Below are 20,329 nucleotides of genomic sequence, written 5' to 3'. Positions count from 1 at the left end.
GTTCTTGAAATAACACCCAGCTACTCCCCTGCAGCCCAGGGTATTGGCTGGGACTGACATTCACCCACTTCTACATGTTGCAAAACTTCCCTCATATAAACGGCTCCGGGCATTTTACTTCACTTTAATTTAGACTGTAATTTAAATTTAACTCTGCCATTGCACTAATTATTAGCAGAGTCAGGGCAGTTTGTGCCTGTTGTTTGTCTGTGTGGTTCAGAGGGCTAAGGGGGAATTCTTATGTCAGAAGTGGTATCTTTTTATTTACCAGTGGAACCTTTGTATAATCTTTATTTCTAATAATACAAACAATGTGAATGCTGCTTTCTCACTGGTAGGCCTCCTTTCCAATTCTCTTCTAAAATAGCTCTCTGTTTAAACAAATTCCCTGCCAATCCATAGTAACAGTTTAAGATTCCCATATATGGTCATTATAAAACCTAAATCCTTGATGAAACAATAGAGACAGCAAGTTGTTCCTGACCTAAGACATTAGTAACTCTTTCTGGAGGCCTAAAATATAACTGTAATATTTAGTAATATTAGAAGCTTTCATTTTAGGCTGTGAACTTCACTAGCAAAGAAGTGTAGTGACATCTACTAATAGGGTCCTAATTTCAAATTATGAGCACAGGGCCAGATTCTTTTCTCATTTACATCGAACAACACTAATTGAAGCTACTTCAGGTAGCTAGAAAAATATGATTAATTAAATCCCTAATTATATTCCTATTTTCCACTATTTTCAGTATTATTAAAGCTTTCTCTAAGGAGTAAGCAAGACAGGTAGCGCATGTTTTCCCAAAAACTTTGCATATCCCGTGCTGCTTCCCAGGGATAGAAGTGGTTGAGTCCAGGCATACTTGCACAAAGGTGACAGCAGTGACAGGATTAACACACTGAATATCTTCTAACTCCCTTCTTGACATTAGATTTCCTGCCACAAGATGGGCCAATCTGGGTGGTTTACAGGTCATCAAAAAATAGTTGTGGTCACTACCACTTCTTGTTGCACCATATTTCATTAACTTTTACAGGCAGTTCTGAAGAACTACAAATATTTTGAATTTCAGAAATGTATGAAGACCTGGGATTATGTGCGGCTTTAAAGGCTTCTGGCCACATTTTCAAAGGGTTCTTTAATAATGTCGAAAATTGTGCAAGAGCAAACACATACTTGTAAGTCTGATTACCTATTTTGTGAGTTGATTACCTTTTCCATGCGATTGCCTGTTTTTGGCTAATTTGGCAAACCCTGTGTCGACAAATTCCAACTGACTTCACTGATGATTTAGTCTGCATGAGGACTGCAATTTAGCTCCTTTGAACATGAAAGCACCTCTTTGTGAATTTCTGCACTTTCACATACACACAGTAAATAAATGCTCTGGTAAAATTTGTGGGACATGTATGTAGATGTTCCTTTCAAAATTTGGCTGCTAACATGACTGAAGTCAGTGCTGCTGCCTAACCAAGTGAAAACAGGTTTCTTTTTGCAAAAGCAATCCGTCCTTTTCTAATCATATTTACAGACTCATCCTAGTCTGGTGGACCAGTTGTATAGAATATATGTGGAAATATCAAAGAATTTGTTTTCTTTTTCTCTTTATGTGTCTGCCTAGATACCTTCTGCTTTGAGTACACAGATTCACTGTCCACCTAAGTTTGTCTTCTCTTTTCTAGCAATATCCACTGAAGCTGGCATTTTGCCTCTGTGACATCTGTATGTGTGTGCTGAGGGCACCGCCTGCCGTGGCTCATTTCTGGGTAGATCATTCCTGATACCTAGTAAGAGATCTGCTGTAAAAAAAAGTATTCACTGGTGTCTTTCTCACTTTCTCTTAACCTTCTACTGTTAAAGTGCTCCTGGCTTGAAATTGTTGATTGGGATTATCTATCTCTGTGGAAACTTTCTTTCCACGTATGGTGGTGATGTGAAAACAGCGCTACATGGGCCACCTCCATAATAGATGGGGAGTGGGGGCTTTTAGTCCCTCCTCTCCTGAGAAGTGAGCATCATTCTGAAGAAGGGCAATCCTTCAAATACCAGTCTTATGGATTGCTTAATTTTAATTTCAGTCTGCGTGACAAATAGATTTGAGCATATTTTGGCCAGATTGGCTCTTTGGTTATGCAGCTAATTGCCACCTTCTGATGTGGATGTTGAAGTGAACTTTCTTTACTTGCATTTTTCCCACAAGAACATGTGCACAGTCAGTTATTAGGTGTAGCTGAGGCCTGGTATGCAAGAGATGTCCCTGTCATACCACCCCAGAAGCTGCTTTGTGGCTGAATTCCTCGGTGTCCTGTGCCATGGAACAGTATCTACCTGCCCAGCAGGTACAGCAGAGCAGCTGGAGGACTCACAGCTGTTCCTTTTCCTTATCCTGACACAAAGACCAATTTTGTATGTAAAACTGAGTGCTGCTTTTTGCACTTCTGTCCATTACTTTTGCTGTGAACAGACACTTTCAAAGTGAAAGTTCAGCAAGAGTAAGTTCAGAGACCAGGCTCTGAAGACTTACATGTAGCATTTACATCTATACCATACTTTTTACTCTGTTCTGGTATTTCCTGCATTTGAATCAGGAAAGGTTGGGATGGGCAGGAAGACATTCAGGGCGTCGACCTGCCTATAATGGAAGTAGTTGGAAAAAAAAAGGCAGTTTAATCCCATGTGCATGGAGTGCACATCATATAGACCACATAACTCAGTGAACCACAATGGCTGTAAGATAAGTAACTGTGCTCTTTCCTTCCTGATCTTTTATCCTCAGAATTGAGAAGCCCAAAACCCATAGCTCAAATCCTGAGTAAATCATAAATTAAACTACTTTGTGGAGGCTAATCCTAGTTCTGCAGATCCGTAAAACATTACTACATTTTTGCACAATTCAACAGAACTGAGATTTTCTGCTTGTGAAGGGCTCTCAATAGCAGGAGAGAGAGAGGGGACATCAGAGTTGTAGGATACGTGATTATTGCTAGAGCTGAAGATTTTTCAATCCCCACATACTCTGTTGCTGGCACTCTCTATTCACCAGTTTGCTTCTTAACTTTTTTCTTGCTGATCTCGTCTCCTTTTTCTGTCACTTTTTTCACCCTTCATTTTCCACAGATCGCTTTTAAGAGACTTGGTATAAGGAAACCTTGGTAGCAGAGTCAGTGAGACTTGAACATGTTTTAAAGTTAAGCACATTTTAAACTTAAGTGCCTCGACAAATAGGTACAATGTGCCAAAATGGGGCCCTAGTGAGAAGCTGGGGTAGCATTTGATGGGAAGAGTCGGCAGCCTTGAACATATCTTTTCATTGTCTGAAATAAAAGAACTTAGATGTAAAGCTGCTCATTCAGGTAGCAATGGCCTCCAGCGCTTCGGTGGGCTTTGTAGGCAGAGGAATTCAAAAGAAAACCCCTCAGCCCAGCTTTAAAGTCTTAGGAATGCTTTCACTGTGGGAAGAAAAATTCTTCAAGGTAAGGCCCCTGTTGGAGCAAAGCCTTTGGAGCTATCTACTGTATGTCTACTTAAATCTAAAAGAAAACTCTTCAGACCACCCACATCTTTCTTTGCTTCATTGTTGTTTTCAGTTTGCTTTTTCAGAGGGATTAGTGCTAGAGTAAACTCCATCGTCTCGCTGCCTTGAAAAAATTCAATTTTGTGTAAAGTGAAAATTACACTCTTAAATCTGCAAAGCGAGCTGTTCATCTTACAAATTTATTCTTTTTTATTGGGCCACACATATTCTAGATAGAAAGATAAAAGGCAAATGGATAACAGGCCATCATTTAGAGTGACATATAGCAAAACATAACTAGTAGACTTATTCAGTGAATTCCTCCTGAGTGGCTTGTTAACTTTATCTATATATTTATCTATAATGCTCATATAGTATTTATTGAAAACCAAAATAAAATCCTGCAGTTTATTATCATGCATTCTGCATTTTGCTCTTCAGAAAAATCTTTTTGCACTCAGGAATTCATTTTTTCCCAAAGCAGCTTAAACCATAATTATGTACAACTTTTGAGGAGTGAAAAAGGAGAAAATCTAAACTCTTTAGGGATATTGGAATTACAGACTAGCACCTATATATGTTTTCCTGGACTCACAAAGACAAAATAAACTCCTGCAGTATGCTACTTTATGTATGTGAAGATAATTCAAAATGACATTTACTAGCTTTCTAACTTAAATATTATGCTTTAACTCTGCAGCCTAAGAACAGTCAGAAAATGTTAAACAAGATTGTGATGTGAAAACTATCAGATTTGCCTTTTGAAAACTAGTGATAGCTTGATTACATACATGAATAAGATAAGCATTTTTATATATATATTTTTAATCACTCTATCATCTTCTTTCAGCTTTAAGCAAAATAGTTTAGAGGAACCATTTTATAATACATACTGAAATGCCTGTTAGTGTTACCTTTTCCAGAAATCTGGTTATTTGGGTCTCTGCTACTGTGAGAATAGATTTTATTAGAGCCAAATGTTTAAGTCTTTCTTATGTCCCATTACTTCCATTTAAAAGGCAATGCTGTGTAAACTGCACTATGTTTCCTGACAGCTTTAGTTACATATCAAATGGGTAGAGACAGAACATTTTTAGTCAGGAGTTTATGGTTGAAATAATCGAGACTCTGCATGCAGGTTTTAACTATATGCTCCCCACCTGACTATAACCCAGATAGCTCAGCTCTTGCACAGGGGTGTGATGATGTGTCCCTCTTTACTGCTCCTGACATTCCAGTAGCATCAATCTGGTTCAGAACTTCAACATTTGCCATGGTACTTTTTGGTGAAATCATAAATTGATACGTATATGTGATACTACATGTCCCTGTAATTACAGGATGATAAATGAGTCTTGTGTGGTTTGAATAAGGACTTTTTAAAACTCCCTACATTTTTGCAATTTTTATGTCAGTCTTTTGTAAGTTATTTTGTTTGTAGCCTGCTTGGATAAAAGCAGCTTATTCAAGATGGCTGAAAATTACTGTTTCTTTATATCAGGAGAGAGAAGAGGTGTCCTGGAGTCTCACCCATTGTATTATGATGCAAAGAATGAGTGTAGCTGTGAACACTGAAGGAGAAAACGCAGGAGCTGCGGGTGAGAGGGAGAAGGAATTCCCCCTCATCTGATGAATTTTTAAATTGCTTTTCCCATAATATTAGGTCACTCACTAGGTTGTCTGTTGTAATTCCAGTGCTGAAATATTGCAGAAGGAAGTTTCTTAGATGTTGAAGGAAATGTTAGATATCATCACTGCTGTTGGACCCCCTTATCACTGCAATTCTGTTGTTTTAGGGGGTTTTAATACACTGGTGCAAACTTTTTCCCTCTAAAAGCATGCAGATTTTCACAGTACTTAAATAGAATCAACAAAACAACAATCTCAAACTTTTGGGAAAAAATTAATAGGAACGAAGCAAAAGAAGAAATCAAACCAGCTGCTGACACAGCTGTTTCTTTTCTTGTATAATTCAGTTCAATATAAAGGTACCATATGCTGCTTAAAATGATGATAGGAAAGATGAAATAATTTAAGACAATAACAAGAAAATACATGAATTGTCAGCATTCTGTCAGATTTAAAGAATGAATTAGACAGGTGTAGTATTGACATGTTTAACTTTGTGTTGTGTTAGCAGTTTTAGTGAGAACAACTCCTGACATGTGCTGAAGTGATGTGAGAACATTTCTGTGTTGCAGACATTGGAGAAGAAGCTGGGAGATCTGTAGGAGTCCAGCAGCCAGCTTTACTGAGAGACAGGAGCCTTGGTTCTGCCATGAAAGACTGCCCATATTGTGGAAAAACTTTCAGAACATCCCATCACTTAAAGGTCCACTTGAGAATACATACAGGTGAGAGGAACAAGTGAGCGGAGCGCTGTCGACACATGCCATATGTGTGTGGGGGTTAACATAATATGTGGCTAGGAGCCTTAATTCCCAGTGTAGATTTGGACTTATTAGTTGGAGAGAGTCTTTTGAGAAAGATGTATGACAGTCTTAAATAAAAGCACAAGGAATGTGTTGTTGGATAAAGACCACTTTAATAGAATCATCTTTTCCCAGTTGAGGTTATTTCTGTCTCCTTCCCTGCTTCATCACTGTTTCCTTCAATTACCCTTGTCCTTCAATAGGCATAAGCCTATTGGTTTCAGACTTAGTTATACTAACTGCTTCAAAGGCCTTCCTTAGCATCTGCTTAGGGATTCTGTATGTTTTTCTCAGTTACTATTTTTGTTCCATTTAGCATGCTCATTTTTAACCTCTCACTGTTCATATGGATACATCAGCTTCATGGATCTGCTTTTTTTTCCCCCCCACACCAGAACTCACACGACTAAGCACTTGTAAGTAGCAAAACTTACCATGCTTTGCACTGTAGTAAAACTTAATGTATTTTACTTCAGTAATAATCACATCATTTCTACCCTACAGAGATTTGCTGCTGGTCTGGACACTCACTTTATTTTGGTATGTCTCTCACTGGGAGGACTGGTCTCAGTGCCAGTGAACTATAGCCACTCCATTTAAATTACAATATCTTGTTTGCTTAAAAGTACATGTGTGCATGGCAAGGTTCATGTAGAGACACAGGATGTGTTTAAGGCTTATTCTGTCCATAATTAAAAACTGACATACAGTGTTGAAATCCTCAGGTCCTGTTGACATCATTTGGAATTCTGTGTATGGCCAATATGATACTGTTTTCTTCCAAGTGTTAATTATATTAGTAGACTTTGGAAGAGCATTCAAAACTGGACATTTGGGGTACTTTTTGGAAGCAGACGTAGCAGGCTTGTGTGGAGACATTTTGTTTTCAAACCATTTTAAAGGAATTTCTGAAATTTACTGCTACTTTTCTAATAGAAAGCTAAAATAATTGCATGAAGAAATACATGCCAGTTGTACCTCCTACTCAAAAAAACTTATTTTTAACTCTCATTTTACTGAAGTATTTTCCTCCCTTCCCCAAATCAGCAGTCATGTTTCTCCGATGTGCTTCCACAGATCTAGTACTTAATGTTGGGTTTGAGAATGTGAGACCTGATTTTGAAAAATTAAGAATGAAAATTATTTAAAGAAAAATTTATCATTGTTGAGATGGGAAAATTTGTTCACTGTATTTTTTATTCTCCTCTCTTTGCATTTTGGAGAATACCACACTGGTTTGATCTGAATTTTAAAATTTGTCACCCTAATGTAGTTTTGTCTGATTGGATTGCAAACCATTCAGTGCAGGAATATTCTTTTCTGTGTGTTGTTCTTTGTGGGGGGGGAAAAACCAAGAAAATCCTATTTGTGTGCTTTCTAATGTAGTAAAAGTAAAGAAATTGCGGTTATTTTATTGAAAAATAACCTTATACCTATGAAGTTTAAAGAACTAGACATTTTTACTGTAGGAGATGCAAAGAAAAACTTTTAAAATAACCCGAGGTTGCCCATCTCTTCATTTGGTTTTATTATGTAGTGATCACTTTCTTCCTATGTTAAAGATGACAATGATTACACATTTGGTGTTTGTGCCTTAGAACTAATGGAAAGTAAATTAATTACGATGGAAATATTCCATAAAGCTTGCATATTAAGACTGACTAAACAAAATTAAAATAAGAAAAAAAAGAGTGCATAATACAACAAAATAAGAAAAAAAGAAACTATTGAAACAAACTTGAAATATATTTCAAAATCAACGTAATTTTTAAATAGATAAAGATCAATTTCCATTAGTTTGAGAACAAAGTATTTGTAAATAATGACAAGAGTATGTTTGAATGAAGCAATGTTTTACATACTGGAAATAATCCTAATTAAAAATATTAAATTGTAAATTGGCAAATTACTAGAGTTATTAAATAAAAATCAAGTTGCTTTGCAGTAAAGGGAAATTACGTAATAGATACCAGTTATTAAACAAATATTTGTTAGCTCGTACTTACCAGGGACAGTTTCCTGCCTTTTATGTCACACTCTGTCTTTATTATATGCCTGGATCATATAACTGACTGATAAAAAACACTTTACTGTATTTCTCCACTACATTAACTCAATTACTGTTCTTGTTCTCACAGCACCTGTTTGTTAGAGATGAGCTCAAGCAGTTCAGCAGAAGTCGGGTTCCTTCGAACATCTGTGTGTTTGGAGGCACACGACTAGGTTGGTTTGGTACACGTGCCAAGACAAGACCCAAAGTCTGATCCAGCCAGGAGGTGCTTCTGTGGCAATTGGCCCAAAAAATTTAGAGAAGCAGCTTAATCCTCCACCAGATTAGGAAGCCCTGCTCTGTTTCTGAAGAGTTAGCTAGTGGCTTGGGTTGCTTCTTTTTTCCGTTGGATGTTTCATGGTTGCAACCTTCCCCCAAACTGAGTCTCAGTTTCTCTGTGGTTTGCTAACTCATAATAAGCTTCTGAAGGAAAAAAGAACAAATCAAAGTTTTATTTAGCACGCTCAGTTGTGTCCCAACACATAACTGTAGAGGATTTTTCTTCTTATCTAACTCAGTGATATTCAGCCAGGAAGAGCTTTAAGGGGAAGATGTAAGATATGATTTCTGATTGTTCCCATATGATAAGAAGAAAAGGGCATAATTACGTGAAATCAGTTTCTCCTCTTTCTTGATCTAAAAACAGTTGATGGATGAGACAGTTCCCTGGGACGACCCTGAAAGAAGAGAGGAAGGACTTCCAGGCCAAAATGCTTCAGAGCCTCAGGGCTTAGGGAGGACAGACAGAAGTCTTTTAGCCCTCTTAGATGAGCTCTTTATGCTGACTAGTGAACAGAGGTGGGCTGTGTTGTCCTGCTTCTTCAGAGCTGCCTACTTCAACTCACACAAACTCACTGTGGGAGGACAGGCAGAAACCAGGGCAAAGCGTGTCTATGCACCAGCAGTGCAGAACACATATGTGGGTGGCCTGTCCACTTTGTGATTCAGCCTCCTGGTTAAAAAATAATATATAATACAGCTGGGAAGGTTATGACAGAGAAATCTTAGGGATGCTCAGTCTTTGTGAAAAAGCAAAGCATCCAAGTATCTCAGCCTCATAATGTGCCAAATGTAGATGCTTCCTGAGTTTTCATTTTTCCCCTCTAAGGACAGCAACTTAAGGTTCCTTCATTCAGAAAGCTGAGCATCTTTATGTTCTTGAGCACTCGTAACCCTCTTGAAATCGAATGAATGGATTTGGGGTTTACTTTACATGTCTAGGCATTTGAGCTGCACAGAAACAGTTAAGTGTAAATTAAAATTTCTTTCATTCCACCTTTAACAGGTGACACATTATGTAAGAGCTGGTTTCAGATTGGCTTTAACACCTCTTTGCATCTTGCATTAGCATTCAAAAACTACCTCAGATGTAGAACAGTTTGGGTTTGTGTCATCATTAGATGCTCAGGTATATTCCCAGTATGACAGGTACAGTTCAATCCCTTGACTAATGAAAAAAGAATTATGTGCCCGAGCAAAGGAAAGCCCTGAAGATGCTTTGGATTGTGCTAAGGAGAAGAAACCTAAGGAAGAGATGAATAGGAATAAAAAATTTGGCATGGCAGTGTCCTTTGACTGAGAGTTTGTTACGATATGTATGACACATATCTTGCATATATTAGATGTATTATATACATTTACAGCGTTACTGCATTTTCCCTTGGAAATGTGACTAGCCAATTTTAAACCTTGCTTAGATGAACTGATGAAATACAGTAAAAATGGTGCTGTTTTAAATGAGTTCAATTCACATTTCCTTCCTAAAAAAAGACTGCCTGTTGCCATTCTCTGAAGGCGCTTGTAGTGGGATGAGCAATATGAATAATTAAGGAAAATGGGTATGTGTGCTCCAAGAGGAGACAATTTTGGTATTGAACATCCTTTATTCTTACATTTCTAAGATGAACTAAAAGGACTTTTCATTTCTCTAGATTTCTCCAGATTTCCCATCCTTAACACTGTACAGCATGCCTTTTCTCCTGTCTTAATGACATCCCAAACTTTTGTTGAAAATAATTGATTGAATTTAAATTTCCTTAAAAGTTTAAGAGGTAATGTTACAGTATAAATTTCCTACCAAACACTAAGTAGGGAAATATCCATTAGTGAAATTAACTACAGTTTCTAGGTAGCTAACAATGTGCAGTATACAGTAGGGCATGGCTAATGAACACTGCAGTGGGTGATATTTCATTATACAAATTAATGCTCACATTTTAATGGGAAAGTCACATAATGAATCTCAGCTTCAGTGACAGCAATTAGAGACACAGATTGTCCCCTTCTGGACAAGGCACTGTTTAGCAATAAGCAGCTGTGTAAAAAGTCTTCAGGTTTACAACGTATATATATGCTTTGGGGGAATTAGTGTACAGTTTATATTAATGTACTGAATCTTCCCTGCAAAGTAACAACCGTATTTATCTCTCTGCATTTTAACTAAGTAAAGACATGTAAAAAGACTAAATAAATACTGCAGATGAGATATAAGTAAAGGAAAATATTCAATTATAAAACTTTATAAAAATTAAAATATTTTATAGTGATGCCAAGTGCACAATTGAAAAATCTTTAATAAAATGAGTCAAAAGCATCAAATTCTGTCCTTTTACAGAGTCAGGGTAGTTTTATCTTATATAATAGAGAAAAATGACTAGTAAAGGAAAGTAGTAAAGAGAAGAAGTTAACTAGTATTTCTGACAAACAGATTAATTGTGTGGTGAAACATGTGCAGGATCCAAAAATAATCCTACAGAACCTTTGATATTCCATTTGGTTTAAAAAGTGTGAAGTGAATGATTAGAATGATAAAAGAAATTACCGTGTAAGAATAGGCATAATAATGAACTAATTAAACCATACAGCAATTCATTTCTAAAATATCTACTGCACAATGGATAAAATAGGTTATCAATAACTGTTTCAATGGTAAAATAAAAAATGCTGGAAAATGTTTTCAGTATTTTCATTAAGCAGTATTCTCTGGAATTATAAGATGTTTGATTTCATTTGCTTTGCATGAAAGCAAACTGTAGCTTGTTTAGAAATGTGTCAGATCGAATTGCAACCCACACTGTCCCTGCGTGACTGTCAAAACCCCACAGCAAGTGGGGCTGCCAAGCATTCGGTGTTGGGGTTCTTGCAGTGATGCACAGCTCTCACTGTACTGAGGAGCAGCACTGTGAGGAGTAGAAGGACATAATCCACAAACCCCTCACAAAATTTTATTAAAAAAGGAAAAGGGAGCATTCAGGGAGTAAGGGGAGGGTAGGGTGCAGGACAGATTTTTAAGAAGCTGCATGTTAAGTATGGAAGATGGGTAAAGGAGCTCACAGCACTAAATATAAGTAGGCATTTAAGAAGTACAGAAATTTGAGGAGGGAAACTAAAAGCAATGGCTACGAGGGTTATGGAGAATGGGGAAACATTTTGTAGATCTGGCAGGTCAAACAATTGGTATCTTGCTAATACTGGACAAGAATGGATAAGAAATTATCAACCATGGTGCTCTTCTGTTCTGTTCTCAGAAAGAAGAATGATGGTTTTTATAAGCATTTTCCAATGATACAGTTAGACTGCCACTAAGTAATGAGGCTGTGATGCTGTAGACCACTGAATTTTAATATTTTTTTAGAATGAATGAGACTGTATAACTTACAGATAAAGTCTTAAAAACCCTGGCTGAAGAGCTCTCCAAATCATTGAAGTTCATTAAAAAAAAAACCAAAAACAAACCCAAACCTAAAAAACAAGTCTTAGAACACAGAGCAAGTTCCAGAGTACTTATAGTAGTAAAAAGGTTCTGGCTATTCTAGTATTTCCAAAAAAAAAAAAAAAAAAGGAAAACATAATATTAAGGCCTTGAAATTATGAATTACTACCCTGACATAAATTTGGGGGTAAAATTACAGAATGAATTTGTTAACTAATTAAAAGTTGGTAGCATAGTTAATTCAATTTTATATTATAAAAGGAAGTTTTATCAAGTTTCTTCTCATGAAAGTAACTTGTTCGATGTGACAATTCCCTCCTCCAAAAAGCCCCAAAAACCAACGAAAAACCAGTATACAGAGATGAAATAGCACATAAACTGGCAGTTCCACAGCAGCACTTGCAGCTCCATCTATTTGGTATTTTATCATTATTTGGAAGACTATATAAAATCACTGTTGATAAAATTTACCAATGGCACAAAAATGGTAAGATGCTAAAAATCATGGGGAGGCACTGATTAGTCACTTAGTCAAGTGGGCTCTTTTCAACAATATGAATTTTAAATCAGCAAAATGTAAAGGAACAAATACTAGAGGCGGTGATGAACTGGGCTTAGGATTGTGGTAGAGAAGTAGCAGAATATGAGCTGTTAGTTGATTGCTATGTCTCTATGGATGTAAACACAGTCTTGGACTGTATATAATTACTATCAAGTTGAAATTTCATCAAAGCTTTAGTGGGTACCCATAATTTAAAAGGACAATGAAAAATCGGGAAGGGTGTTCCACTCAACGATGAGAGAAGGTGAAGATGTGACTGGTTTGCTGTCTGCAAGTACCTTTTTTAGGAAATAGATTTTCTAATTAAAAAAAAAAATCAGTTCAATCTAGCAGGGAAAATTTAAGCCATGTTCAGTACTAGAAAGCAGACACTGGACAAATTCGAGCTAGAAATAAGGCACACATTTTGAGCAGTGAAAATACTTAATCAGTCAAACAGTTTTCCTGTGGAAATGTTGGAGTCTTCTTCAGTGCTTTTGTTGAAACAGAGGATGTTTAAACTGAAATAATTTTTGTTTCAAATTGTAGTTATGTTCTGATGCCAGAATTATTATGTGAGGATCTCTGGCCTGTCTTGTAGAGCAGATAAGATGATCATAATTGTTCCTTCCAGCCTTAAAATCTGTAAATCTAGTTATAATGTGGCTGTGCTCTCCTTGCACAACCCATAGCAGTTAGTTCCTATGACCAGTACAGTCAGATTGGTGTTCTGAGCAGGATTGGTGATAACCTGCATAGCTTGTACATCTGTGTTGTTTATACAACCTGCTATACAAATAGACCTGTTTCTACTGGGCAACATGTCTGTTTCCAGTTATCTACCAAGCTTTTGTGCAGATTTTACAAGCAGCATTGAATTTTTATTGTTTTACTTTACCCTGATATAAAATAGTTCCTCTGAGATGTTTTGTTTCTTGTAAACCAGAGCAGTAGGTAGATCAGAACTGTGATTATGTTGCCCAGATAAGTTGTTCCCTGTAAGATTTTTTTTTCTTTTTTCTTTAATTGCACACACTGGTATGTTCTCTCATCCTACTCCATTGTGAAAAGGTTTGCAGGGATACAAACAGGGCCAGAGAATTAGCAAGATCAGGATGGCCATTGCCTTTGTGAACAATGAAAAATGACTCTTGGATATGAAATGCAGAAAATTATTTTGAAAAAGTCATGTTCCCTCACTCCTACATGGTAACATTAATTTATGTGAACTGATATTAAGTGTTAAATAACTCATCCAGACACTGCTCTTGGCAATAACACCAGGGTAGTCATTACAGGAGGATGAATTCTCTGAAACCTTTCCTCGAAGTATGAGATACAAACAGGTTGTCTTCTAACAAGAATCATAGCCTACCTCCCTTGTCCCCCGCAGTATTCTTTGGACATATACTATTGCATTTGCTGATAGAATCCTGAAAATTAGGGATCCTTTGGGTTTTCCATTGAAACTAGCTTGGTTTGGGGTTAGACTGGGATTTTTCTCATAGCAGCTTATAACTCTGTTTTGTCATTTGTACAGTGACTTATACAGGGTGTAGCCGGTTACTAATTTGAATGGATGAAATAGCATCTAAATAGCTGCACAATTACTGAATTTAGGAAATACTGACAGACTAAATTAAAAAGATTCAAAGATGATTGACTCCATCCTACCTCCTTCTCCCAATGCCTGCCCTCAAAATAGAAGCAGTTAAGACAGCTTTGAAGTAAACTACCCACTGCTAATATTTGGATCTGGAAGAGAAGAGAGGTTTTGAATAGTTCCCTTTGAACAATGTTATTTGGCCAGTCCTGTGTTGTAAAGGTGGCAGAGCGTGTTGCTACATGTTGAGTTCAGTTTCAGACCTTCAGCTTTAGATCTCATTTCTAGCCATGCAAGGGGTGGGAGCACCACAGAGGCAGCACACCAAGGCTAGGAGAGATTTGAGCTTTTTATCACACTGTCTCAGTCAGAGTCTTCTTTCAATCCAATGCTTGTGGCATTGGTGGCGAGCTGTGTCCAGATCTCTTGCTGAAAGGAAGCTCACTCAGTAGAGAGGCCCTTGAGCAGAAAATGGAATGACTTCAAGGCTTAGCAATTCAGAATAAGAGTATGTTGTGCCCAGGGCTTTAGACTGAAGGTACAAAAGGTACAAAAAGTACAAAAGTACAAAACAGTACTAGTCCTTCCTCCAGTGAGCATATATTTTAACTCACTTAAACACATTTTTACATTTACTTTCTGCTTTGAACAGCTCCTGTAGGTTTTTAGCAAGATCACTGCAGTCTATATTGCAAACTTCTCCTCCTTGCAGTAGTTCTCCAGTGGTTGACACAGTGCCTGCAATGCTGGGACACACTTTTAAATGGTGCCACTCGATGTGCAATGCAAACAGACACTGAACTATCATTAGAATAAAAGGAAGTGCTCAATATAATTGTGTTAAAGATTTCCGTAAAGGCATAGGGGATGCTGAGGAAGAGCTTTTCAATTAAGAGGAGTGAAAATTCAAAAGTGAGAATATTTAACCCTATGAAGTCTGTTACTTCTTTTTCACCAGTCTTATTACTTCTTAGGCAACACAACACTTCAGTTGCATCACTAGTGACTGCTGACTAACTGGTGGGAGAAACATTGGAATAACTGAAAATGGTTCAAAAATATTGCAGTATGGAGATGCTGTAAAACCAGCATTAATATTTGTCCATGTTCTGACTGGCAGCACAGCTGTCAGAGTTTGCACACCCCTAAAGAAATGCTAACAAATAGACAGCCTGTGTGTTCTGTCCCCTTGTCCCTACCCTCAAACACCTGTGATGGGGGAGGTGTGCTCAGGTGCCCACCTGAGACCAGGGAAGCCCAGACAGTCATGATCCATCTCAGGTTTCTGTTTCTTGCATGTCAGTATGAACTGTTTGCTTTTGCACAACTCCTACTGAAACTCAGCCCCTACTCCTTGCCAGTGGAGCGCCAGAGCTTAATTAGGTGACTGGGAAAGACTCAGAAGTTGCATTGAAATGTTTAAATCTGATTTCTTCTGTTAAGCTGTGTGGACCCAGGCCTAAAGCATGAACCATGCTAATTACTCCCTCTTCCTCTGCTGAGCACCTCTTGTTTGAGGTGTTGCGCTTTCCTCCTCCAAAAAGGTCTGTTAATGTGTTGGATGTAGAGCTCTCATGTCTCACCGTTCAGCTTTAGGATTACATTATGGATTTAGAATTTCCACTGCTTGTAATTTACTTCAGCCCTGTCTGAATTGCAGCACGTATCCAGCCCCTGTTCATGGTCAGTAACCCTGCTCATGCAGTGCTCCATAGGCATTGGAGTATTCCAGGCTCGCATCTCATTAGTGAATTCCTGCGATCAGTGAGAGGAGCAGCTTCCCAAGTATTTACCAGCCCTTCAGTTGAGCCTGTAGCTTAAATAACAGAAGTTTGAAAGCCTTTCAATTTTGTTTTTAGCAGATTTTGAGGTTATTTGAAAATGGATAACTTTCCAGCTGGTTTGGTGAGCTGCACAATATTATACAGCATTTTTACCGTGGAGGAAGTTTTCAAAACAAATATTTCCATTATACCATTTGGAGAGGCTTGCTTTTGTCTTTTGTATCACTTAGGAAGAAAAAGAAGCTACCTAGAGAAAACAGTTTATTCTTCTTGTGGAGCTCCCTCATAGAAACAATTGCCAATATTGACAGCTTGCAGGTCTTTCAGATTCCTGTCCATTTTAGTGAGGATTTCCATATTTCTTCCTTTAAAAGGAACTCTGCATTGCTAAAAAGTGCTGTGCAAAAATTTAGATGTATCTCTGCTTAGATGTACATTCTTTTTGGATATGTCTTTATGACTATATAGGAATATTTATTATATCTGTAAAATCTTCTACCTCTTTTAAAGTATAGGAAGAACAATAAAAGTTTAGTGTGGGCTTCAAATATTTATTTAATTCATGAAAATCATCTTATATGTTTTAAAACTCTATTCAAGCTAAACCTAGAAAATCCCTTATGGTAGGTAAATTACACATTTTACTACTTGAGTACTAGAAATGCCATTAGTACAAAATTAAAGGACTGCAAAACCCAGTAGATAATGCTAATTTCAAATACAGAAACTAAATATATTTTGTACTTTTTATTACTCGATTTCTTTTTTACTGACTACTTTTTATTTTAACTATATGTTCTTACATGCTGCAATCATAATGTAGTGTAATGATATTAATATTTTATAGAATCTGTATTTATAGTCCTTTATTTAGAAACAATGCAGTAGGTCTGCAGATCTTTGAATCCTTCTGGAATGGTGCCCTCCAAATAATGATAAATTACTTGTGCAGTATGCCATTTGCTAATTATATCCATGATTTACTGCAGAGCAAGACTTAAATCATTCATTTCAGTCTTGCGTAACAGTGCCATAAAATTTTTAGGTTTAAAAATGGTTTCCATGTGTATAATTTAAACAAATTTTAGAGCAATTGTATACACAAAATATTGCAACCATCCATTTGTTACATTCTTTGTCTCCCTTTTTTTTAAACTTGTACTTTTAATGATTACTGTGGTTGAAATTGTTATGCTTCATTTTCATAATCATAGCTTTTAATTCTACAACAGTTTTCTACATGTTAGATTAAGAAAAGGATGGCTAATTGTGTGTAGATACCATGTCATTCCTGAATAGCCCCACATTCTGGAAACCCATTTTAGAAATATTCAGTTTATGAATTAGTCTTCGATTAAAGGATTTCTTTTAAAAAATGAATTATTAGTTCTAAGATCTTCTTGTTTCCAAGCAGCTAATTCTGATTTTTTTCTTTCTTCACTCATCCATAGACCAAAGTACAGTTAACTCTCTTTATATTTTCCTCCTTATCCATACCCATAGGTGAGAAGCCTTACAAGTGTCCACATTGTGATTATGCTGGTACTCAGTCTGCATCCCTCAAATACCACTTGGAACGACACCATCGGGAGCGACAGAACGGAGCAGGACCACTCTCTGGGCAGAGTGCAGGTCAAGAACACAAAGACGAGACATCAAGTAAAAGTTCTGTGTTTATTAGGCCAGATATTTTGAGAGGAGCCTTCAAGGGACTTCCTGGTATCGATTTCCGAAGTGGCATGGTCTCGCAGCAGTGGACCTCAGGAATGCTGTCTTCTGGAGATCAGCAAGGACAAGCAGCTGGCATGTCATCTGAAGTATCTTCAGAAAATATGAAAGGTTCAGACATATCTTCCAAAGGAACACACTTCTCTGAACTTGGCCGTGCCTACCAGAACATGGTTGGGAATGGTGTGAACTTTCAAGGGTCTTTGCAAGCTTTCATGGACAGCTTTGTCCTAAGTTCTTTGAAGAAAGAAAAAGAAATGAAGGATAAAGCTCTCTCAGATCCGCTTTCAGCAAAAGCTCTGGGCTCAGATGGCGGTGAGGAAAAGATAAACAGCAAGTCCTCACAGCGAAAAACAGAAAAGTCACAATATGAACCGCTGGACTTGTCCGTCAGGCCAGACGCAGCCTCCCTCCCAGGCTCATCCGTTACTGTGCAGGACAACATTGCTTGGCACGGCTGCTTGTTTTGTTCCTTTACTACTTCATCTATGGAACTAATGGCTCTGCACCTCCAGGCCAATCACTTGGGCAAGGCTAAACGTAAAGACAACATCATAGGCAACAACAAAGACCAGTCTAGGGAGGCTTCAGCCTCAGTGAATAAAGTGAGTTTGCTCCCCTCTTCTGTGCAGTCCAGCAAGGAGGCAGGAGTTTCAAACATGCTGAGCCAGCTGGACTCAGCTTCTGAGAAAATGACCCAAGGACAAAATAAAGAGACCCTGGGAGAGCAAAAGAGCACTGCCTGGCCCAGCCACATGGAATCCACTTTTTGTAATTTTACAACAGACTTCTATAAGCAGTTCGGTGTTTATCCTGGTGTTATTGGCACGGGAACACAAAATTCTTGCACCAGTAATGAATCCGAAATCAAAACACAATCTGAAGATGACCCAAATATTCTGCTCTCTGACTCTGTAAATAAAAGTGCTACTGATGACCTTTCTGACATAGCTTCATCTGAGGATATGGAATCTTCCAAGGAAGAAAACATTGAAGATGAGGACATTGACACAGAACCAGATATTATGAATAAGCAGTTGTCTGCCCTAAATAAAGAAAGCAGTGAAGGAGGCGACAATATACAAAGTGGAGTCACCTCACAACCAACACAAGGGCTTGTATCACCACTGCCACAAGCTTCAGAAAAGCAGTGGCACAGTCAGAATCTTCTCTCCTCACATGAAACTGCACAAGGAGTGATGAAACCCGAACAAGTTCAGGGTCCGCAGGTCCTGGAGAAGCAGATGAACATGTTGTCAGTCCTAAGAGCTTACAGCTCTGATGGCTTAGCAGCCTTTAATGGACTTGCAAGTAGCACAGCAACTAGTGGATGTATCAAGAGACCTGACTTGTGTGGTAAGTTTTAGACCTTCTTTTAGACCATTTCAGAAAACACATGTGCAGAATCATAAAGCTGCTCTTTAAATATACTTAGTCATGTTTGTTAGTAATACATTTTTTTAAATGTTAAACCCTGTGGGCCAAATTCTAGTCTTATATGTGGTCTACTCCATTGAAATCAGCAGTGCTGCATGCATACTTATACAGGATTTTAGAAAGAACTTGCCTTTTAAACTAGAGTAGCAGCAATATAGACTATCTGTGCTAGTGGCATCTGAAGGGGATACTGCTTTAGCATACTCAAAGGAGGAAAAAGTTTTAAAAAATTTACATGGTAACTTGCAAACTTTTCAGTATTTTGATATAAGTAAGAACCCAAGAAAAACACTGGATGCTTTGCCAAGCAAACCTTGCTTTCTCTTTTCTTTTTTTTTCCCTTTCTTTCTTTGAATTGGGGTGTGTTCAATTACCATGACATTAATGAAATCAAAGGCCAAGTGCATGGAATGTGTCTACCTGTGTTGAAAAAACTTTTTTTTCTTTTTTTTTTCCCTTTTTTTTTTTGTAATTATAATTTTCTGGTTTTGTTCAATAGCACCCATACAGTTGTTGTCCTTGACCATTTTCACTATTCTAACTAACAGTTGTGCAAATTGTGATTTGCCTAATTAAGAATATGCCTCCAGGTAATTAAAATAACAGCACACCAAACAAACAAAACGACCTTTTACCCTTATTAGTCTCTGATTTACAAAACTGCAGTTTTACTTCCACATCATATTTACAAAACTGAAAGTTAAATCTATCTGGAAAAAAAACAGAATGAAGATTTTTTTGATTTGTCCTATTTTGTCAGCATAGTTCTTGTTTGAAAGAGATTTTAGAGTGTAAATCCTTTGAAAAACAGTATCACTTTAAAAAGCAGAGTCAGCAAAGGACACAAAAACTTCAGTAACGCTCATTTCACTTAACCTTCAAACTAATCAGAAAACTCATTGTCAGAGCTGAACATGCATAATAAAATGTATTCAAGTTAAAAAAAAAGAAAAGAAAAGAAAATGTTATCAACAGTTTTAAAGACTGAAAAATTAAAATGCAGCCCTAAATCTGTGAGCACTTCTGCATAGTTCCCCTGGTTAACTTAAGGTTAGTGGAAGTTTTGTTTGTCTTCATCAGCAGAGTGTAGATGCTTAAAGCCATAAGCCCTTCTTCAAGCCCCTCTCTGCTTTTTCAAGTGTTCTGATAAAAAAAGTCTGATTTCTACACACGAAATTTATCTCCCTTGTATCCTTAGAGCATTGTGACTTCACAATTTTGTCATTACTTAAACCGAGCCCAATATCTGCCCAAGTATCTGCATGGCCTTACTTGTAAACTTCTGTGTCTCGGTGCTATAAGAACCAATTTAGGTAGTTGGAAATATTTCCAGATTCTTCAAAATCAGCATTGAAAATTGTTAATAGATTATTTAATTTACATTTCATTTACATTTAATTTACCTTTCACAAATAGAGAGGTAAAATCCTCTCTATTTGTGGAGTACTATCAGTTACCAAAAAGGAAAAAAATATAGCAGAGAAATTAGTCTCTAAACAAACGAGTGAAAAAATTGGAAAATTAAGA

At 37.3% G+C, this 20,329-nt stretch overlaps 1 protein-coding gene across 8 annotated transcripts in view; it reads left to right on the top strand.

The window, feature by feature from the left end:
- The window catches only part of ZNF536 (zinc finger protein 536), a 346,468-nt gene that overhangs the window by 208,241 nt on the left and 117,898 nt on the right, over window positions 1-20,329 (top strand). For 7 of the 8 annotated variants that reach the window (XM_050311207.1, XM_050311210.1, XM_050311205.1 and 4 more), the window contains 2 exons: window positions 5,717-5,869; window positions 17,141-18,721. In XM_050311207.1, the coding sequence (XP_050167164.1) occupies window positions 5,717-5,869; window positions 17,141-18,721 (1,734 nt within the window). The remainder of the gene's footprint in view (window positions 1-5,716; window positions 5,870-17,140; window positions 18,722-20,329) is intronic. The other variant, XM_050311211.1, reaches the window with a different exon arrangement.

Source organism: Myiozetetes cayanensis, unplaced genomic scaffold (assembly GCF_022539395.1).
Source record: "Myiozetetes cayanensis isolate MyiCay16 unplaced genomic scaffold, myiCay2020 scf16, whole genome shotgun sequence".
Lineage (NCBI taxonomy): Eukaryota > Metazoa > Chordata > Aves > Passeriformes > Tyrannidae > Myiozetetes > Myiozetetes cayanensis.
This window is presented reverse-complemented; position numbering and strand designations above follow the sequence as displayed.